Source organism: Myotis brandtii, unplaced genomic scaffold, assembly GCF_000412655.1.
Source record: "Myotis brandtii unplaced genomic scaffold, ASM41265v1 scaffold397, whole genome shotgun sequence".
Lineage (NCBI taxonomy): Eukaryota > Metazoa > Chordata > Mammalia > Chiroptera > Vespertilionidae > Myotis > Myotis brandtii.
The window spans coordinates 3,679,076-3,686,190 of NW_005365229.1; the positions used below are offsets into that span (position 1 = coordinate 3,679,076).

The following is a 7,115-nucleotide window of genomic DNA, read 5'->3' on the forward strand; positions in this document are numbered from 1 at the left end:
GTTAAACACACAGGCAGTGATAGATTTCAAAATAAACTTATCTTAAGGCTAACTTGTTTCCACTGGGTGACACCCCTAGGAACTGAAGACCTCTACATGTCCACAGTAGAGACAGGGCAATACTGATGCAAACTCCCCTCACTTCACACCCTTCACTGCCCTCATCCCCACCCTGAGATGACCTCAAGAAAGAAATCCCTGCCAAGCCAAGCCTGCTGGGACTCACAGCACCTCGCCACAGCACAGGTGTGAGAGATGAACTGTCAACTTTGGCACAGCTCATGCCTTTCTACCAATCTCCTAAGCCAGTGGTCGGCAAACTCTTTAGTCAACAGAGCCAAATATCAACAGTACAACGATTGAAATTTCTTTTGAGAGCCAAATTTTTAAACTTAAATTATATAGGTAGGTATATTGTTATTAACTTAATTAGGGTACTCCTAAGGCTTAGGAAGAGCCACACTCAAGGGGCCAAAGAGCCGCATGTAACTCGCAAGCCGCAGTATGCCAACCACTGTCCTAAGCTATCCTAAAACGGCACATATTCTAGCAAGTCACCCACTGATCTCACAAGGTTTAAAAAAAAAAAAAAAAGCACTTCTGAAATTCAAAAGCGAACAATGTTCTAACCTTTGGAGATTTTTTCTTCTTTTCTTTAATAAAGTCATCCTCAGATTCTGATGCTTGTCGAAACTGCAGGGTTCCTGAGTTAATGTAAAATCCTCCATACTTTGTAGTCAAAGAAGCAGGAACAAGCTCATCATACTGAAAGGGGAAAAACAAATAGCTGCAATTGCTGCTACTACAGTCCAAAGACGCAGAGCAGATGTTTCCCTATCACATTTCAGACCAAATGCCTACACATGCTTCTGGTCAATCATGACCGTCTGAGCTAGAAGGTGTTTTGGGCAGATCTGGTATCCTTTTCAGTGAAGAAACCAAGACCCAGATCAAGGGTGTCTCTTCCTCCCTCGTCAGTGCAGCTCCTTCCTCATGCTAAAGGCAGGCCCACTCTGACCCATCCCCTAGCTTCTGGGCCATTACCAGTAGGAGCAAGGATGTGGTCATTCCTATGTGGCATTTTCATTAAGTACGTACCGCCTCAGAGTTATCGATGAAGGAATCGGATTCATCATAACCATACCCCATATCAATCAAGTCCTGTAATCGGTCTTTTCTACGTTTTTTTCCACCCTAAAATTTAAAATAGGTTACATGCTTTTTTTTCTTTTTTTGTAATTGTCGTAAGAACACATAATGAGATCTACCTTCTTAACAAATTTTTAAGTCTAAAGTCACATGCTTTTTTTTAATCCACAGAATTAATTGTTGCCTTTTTCCATCAGCTAGTGACTAAAGGGTATAAAGCACTCAACAGTCACACTCCCCCTTCCCAAATCTCCTTCCACAAAGACCTTTTAAAATAAGATAGATTGCATAAAATGGCCTAAGACAGAAGAGACCAAATGGCTTCATATGTCTTTTACCAAAATATTTATTGAGGATCAATTCTAGGGGTAAAATTTATTCTAAGGATAAATTCTAGGGGTTCATTCGTCCATTTAGCTGCATCTACTAGTCCTAACACATGCATTTTCTGTATCTTCATGCATTTGTTTATAACTGCATTATGTTCTCTCCAAGCTCTACACTTGTTTCCACATCAGTGTTGATTAGATGATACTCCACTAAAAGAATGTGGAAATGTCTAGAAACCTCTCACAAAGAGAAATCTTACATATTTTTCTTCAAATTTCCGGGCAAGGGCCTCCACTTTATGCCTTTCCTTTTCTTCATCGTTAAAAGGATCTGAGAGATCTTTCTTCTGAAAAGAGACCATTTCACAAAATAAAAATTCCCAAAAATTCCCACCATGTATTCATAATACATTCACTGACTACTCAACACCTATAAAATGCATAATAGTAACAACTGTTTTTAAGACAAGGTAGAATACATGCTACTTCCCATCAGTGTTTACCTTAGCAGTTTAAGAAAGAAAAACTTCCATTCATGTAATTCATCAAAACTAAATGCCTACAATTACCCACATCACTAGGTCCTGCAGAGCTCCAAATATGGCAAAGGGCCGTTAGTCAAGGATGCTCAACCTATACAGACATGTGTTTCAATGTAGTTGGTTTTTGTCAACCTAAAAATTATTTTATGTACTTAAAAACATTACTGTAAGGAGGGATTCACTTCCAAAGCAGTCAGTGGCTCATAAAGGTTAAGAACTCACTGAATATAGCACAAGTTCTTAAGAGTTATTCTGCTTTTTGGTCAGAAGAATGGTATAAATTTGCTCTTCTCTCAGTTCTACTGAAAATCAAACCTAGGTTCATGGCAGTCCCTTTCTTTGGACACCTATCTTGAAGAATCAGTAATCTCTTTCCTCCCAATGTCAATACTCACTCCAAATATTCTAAGGATAAATTTCAGGGGTTCATTTGTCCATATAGCACATATACTAGTCCTGCCGCATGCATTTTCTGTATCTTCATGCATTTGTTTATAACTGCATTCTGTTCTCTCCAAGCTCTACATTTGCTTCCACATCAGTGATTAGATGATACTCCACCACAAGAATGTGGAAATGTCTAAAAACCTCTCCTCCTGCCTTCCCAAAATACTACCCCATCTTCAAGGGTAACAACTGCCTTGATTTCCAACAGCTTAGATTAGTTTTGTCTGTTTTTGTATTTTATAAAGATGGAATTATACAGTATGAGCAGGAGCGAGGGAAAGAGCAACTGTAAGCATCTACTGTATACCTGTGCACTATGCGAGGCACTGAGGGTAGATTGGTCGGGTCCCACACTGTAGCATTTCTCTAGTGTAGCTCTTAGTCAGATGGGAATTAGGCTAGTACCTGGCTCACAGAGTGTCTGAGATCATGTTGGGTTTCTGGTGTCCTAGAAAATGTTTTATTTTGTGATTGAGGCACAGGTTACATGGATGTGTTAGGTTTGTGGAAATCCATTAAGCTGTGCATTTATCAGGTGCACTTTTCTTTTTAAAAAACAGTATGTTTTAATTGATTTTGAGAGAGAGAGAAAGGAAGAGGGAGGAGGGGGAGAGATAGAAACATCAATGAGAGAAAAACATCAATTGACTGACTCCTGCATGCCTCCCTCTTGGTGCTACCACACTGGCCTGGCATATGTGCATTCTTCTTAAGTGCATAAACTATATATATAAAAAAGCCTAACATGCAAATTATCCCCACGGGAGTTTGACCGGGAGACCAATTGCTCGCTATGACGTGCACTGACCACCAGGGGGTAGTGCGGAACAAAGGAAGGCCTCGGCCAGCAGCCAGCAGCCAGCAGCAGGAAAAGGAGGCCCCAGCCGGCAACTACAAGGCCCCGGCCCTGATCACTGGCCAGGCCTAGGGACACTACCTGTGCATGAATTTTGTGCATCAGGCCTCTAGTTCAATTAATAAATTTATACAAAATTTTTACAATGCTAATGAGTTACCAAAACATCAGTAATAGTTGAAACTGGGTGATGGGTACATGGGCTTATTATATTATTCTCTCTAGTTTATGCATGTTTGAGAAGTTCCATACTAAAAGGTAAAAACAAATCCGCCAAGAAAACAAATATAGTAAAACCTCGATATAACAGACTAATTCAGGCGAGGGAGTGCCTGTTAAAGCCAAAAGTCCATTATATAACAAATTGGGTTTTCTGAATGCATGTTGAAAAATTGAGAAATTAGTTAATTTACCTGTTTTACTTTTATAGACACGTTTGTGTAATTAAAATTATGTATGAAAAGTTTAATTTCACAGAAAGGTTTTCTATATATATCACAGTAATTTTACATTTGTACTAAATAGGTCTAGTAAATGAGTGCATTCACCAGTCACCAAGAGAAAACAAATGCACACGGCAGGGGCGTGGCTTATCCCACGTGGGAACATCAGCTGCACGTGTCAAAACTGCTGCAGAAAGTCATGCCATGAGACAACACAGCCAATTACCAAAGAGATGCGGTGTGATCATTTGCTAATCATTCACTGAGCACTGTTTAAGAGCAGTGACTCTTGGATTTAAATATGTAGACTACAGTTGTAGATATTTAATATTTATGTCAGCAAAATTACTAGTGTTTTTTCCAACAGACGACCTATTCGCTAAAATTTGTTAAAAATAACAGTGAATTGCCCGGCCAGCGTGGCTCAGTGATTGAGCATCAACCTATGAACCTGGAGGTCATGGTTTGATTCCCGATCAGGGCACATGCCCAGGTTGTGGGCTCAATCCCCAGTGTGGGTCATGCAGGAGGCAGCCAAACAACGATTCTCTTTCATCATTGATGTTTCTGTTTCTCTCTCCCTCTCCTTTCCTCTCAAAAGCAATAAAAATGCATTTTTTTAAAATAAAGTAACAGTGAATTAATAAAAAAACTAAACTGATAACTTAATTATAAGCAAATCTTGGTTAAAGCATTTTAAAATTAACAGGGTGTTAATTTTCATATATGACATAAGGAACAGAAACTTTTTCCGTTAAATCCTAAATCCATTAAATCCAGGTTTGCAAAATTGAGGGTTTACTATAGATCGTTTAAAAAACACTTGAAAAATCAAACTGATTCTCAAAAGCTCCCCCAGCAAATAAATAAAACAAGAAAGAAATTAAACACAGAAAAATAGGTTTCTATCCTTCTAAGTAACTATCCAGAATATTACTGTGCTGAGAAGAGATGAGCAGTGCGTATCTTTTCTTGTCTGCCTTTACACGAGGCAGAGTGAGAATCCCTTGGAAAAGAAAAATGTCCAGCATGAAATCCAGCAATGGAACAGCCAGAGAGTGGTCACATTTACATATATGTAATATTTAGAGACTTGGCATGAAAAAATTTGTTGTTTCTTTTATTTATATTATTTAGCCATAATTAAGATTAGCTTTGGATGTGCCTTACATTTTCTCCAGCATAAATCAGGAGAATGGTTCTAGAAAGAATTCTATCCCTTCAGGCCTAGGGACAAAACCGGCAAACCTGGTGCTTGCTTTGGGATGGGTGCCATGATCTCGGGGCAGCCAAAGCCTCCCTAGTCTTGCTTTCACCTCTGGAAGTACTATTTACACATGCTGCCCTGAGCATTAGATCTTCAGTGAGCCTGGGGCCATTGGGGTATACCTTGTCTCCAGTTTGAAGGCCTTTCACTTTCCCTCGTATATTCTTCACAAGCTCTGGGTAGAAGAATTCCGGGCAGCGCTTGTGATCTGGCTCAAAGAGGGTGAGTGTAATCCGAACAGCTGCTGCAGCCGGCTCAGAGTCCTGATGCTGCTCTGCTCCCACAATCTCCTCCTTCCGGGACTTCTTCAAAAACACAGGATTCAGAGAACCTGGGAGAGAGGTGAACTGGACCCTGTGGGGCTCCGACATGGCTACCAGCAAGTCTTAGCGGATGTCACTGCATGGCTTCTGTTAACATTGAAAAGGAAGGCCAGGTCAAACCAAGATTTTTCCTGTTCCGTTATACAGATTTAAGTTTAAAAGAATTTCATTATCAAGAAGAATCCATTGGCCCTGACCGGTTTGGCTCAGTGGATAGAGCGTCGGCCTGCGGACTGAGGGGTCCCAGGTTCGATTCCGGTCAAGGGCATGTACCTTGGTTGTGGGCACATCTCCAGTAGGGGGTGTGCAGGAGGCAGCTGATTGATGTTTCTCTCTCATCGATGTTTCTAATTCTCTATCCCTCTCCCTTCCTGTCTGTAAAAAATCAATAAAATATATATTTTTTTAAAAAAAAGAAGAATCCATTGTTCAATTTATCGTAATTACCATTTATTGTTTTTTTTCTGTTTAAATACTATTCATCAAATATAAAATTTTTTCATACATATGAAAATTTCATATATATATGAAATTTTTTTATATATCCTCAGATTTCTTTAGCATACTTTCTTCCAGTCTTTTTTTCTATGTATATTCACTAAATCCTTGACATCAGAGAGAGCTTTAAAGAATCCTCATAATTGCACAGAATCCTAGAGATATTGTTTTTTTTATTTACCCAACATTTTTTGTTGTTGTTGTTAATCCTCACCCCAGGATATTTTTCCATTGATATTTTTAGAGTGGAAGGGAGGGGGAAAGACAGAAACGTTGATGTAAGAGAGACTCATCAATTGGTTGCCCCGCCCCCCGCACATGCCTTGACCAGGGCCTGCAACCAGGGAATAAGCCCTTGACCGGAATCCAACCCAGATAGCCAAACTGACCAGGGCTCTCCAACACTTTTTTTCTGGCTAAGATTAACCTCTTTTGTAAGACCTCTTTATTTTCATTACCAGCAATTTACTTTCATTTAGAGCCATCCTTCGCAAAGTTTTCATTAGCTCAGAGTAACGCCTATCCTGGAATAAGTAAAAAACCCAATATCTCAAGAGTGGTGTAACTAGGCTCACTTCCTAAGACACCAGTTTCTGGCATGGCTCAGTGGCTCAGCATCGACCTATGAACCTGGAGGTCACAGTTCAATTCCTGGTCAGGGTGCATGCTCAGGTTGCAGGCTTGATCCCCAGTGTGGGGCATGCAGGAGGCAGCCAATAAATGATTCTCTCTCATCACTGATGTTTCTCTCTCTCTCCCTTCCTCTCTGAAATCAATAAAAACGTATTTTTTAAAAGCTGGAATTTAAAAATATTAATAAGACACCAGCTTCTCACCACCCAAACTCAGGTGTTGGCAAAGTGCCAAATTATCACATGCCAAAGACCTTCAAAGTTACTTGAAAATAGTTAGGGTATACATATTGTAAACTCCAGAATTTCAAGGGTTTACAAAATATAAATAAGCAAATATACCAGACACACACACATATATTGTGCTTCATGTATAAATTGTCTCCAGCTTTTTAAAACTCACATTCAAGTGTGAACTTGTTACCACATCTGTATGGACAGTCATTGCAGCCTTGTGTTTAGGAAAAATAATAAAAGCAACCTAAATCTGAATGTCCAGCATTAAGGGAGTGGTCAAAAAAACTAAAGCTCTTTTGTTGATTTGTAAGGGCTTTTGATATAGCCTTGATATATAACATGTATTATATATAGATATATATACATGTGTGTATATGTGTGTGTGTGTATAT

General features: G+C 39.5%; 1 protein-coding gene across 4 annotated transcripts in view; it reads right to left on the reverse strand.

Annotated features, from left to right (window-relative positions):
* The window catches only part of UBN1 (ubinuclein 1), a 38,442-nt gene that overhangs the window by 27,734 nt on the left and 3,593 nt on the right, over nucleotides 1-7,115 (reverse strand). For all 4 annotated transcript variants that reach the window (XM_014545102.1, XM_014545103.1, XM_005872929.2 and 1 more), the window contains exons 2-5: nucleotides 5,156-5,443; nucleotides 1,739-1,825; nucleotides 1,099-1,194; nucleotides 631-765 (exon numbers count right to left, since the gene is read on the reverse strand). In XM_014545102.1, coding sequence (XP_014400588.1) covers nucleotides 631-765; nucleotides 1,099-1,194; nucleotides 1,739-1,825; nucleotides 5,156-5,404 — 567 coding nt within the window. In that variant the 5' untranslated portion in view covers nucleotides 5,405-5,443. The remainder of the gene's footprint in view (nucleotides 1-630; nucleotides 766-1,098; nucleotides 1,195-1,738; nucleotides 1,826-5,155; nucleotides 5,444-7,115) is intronic.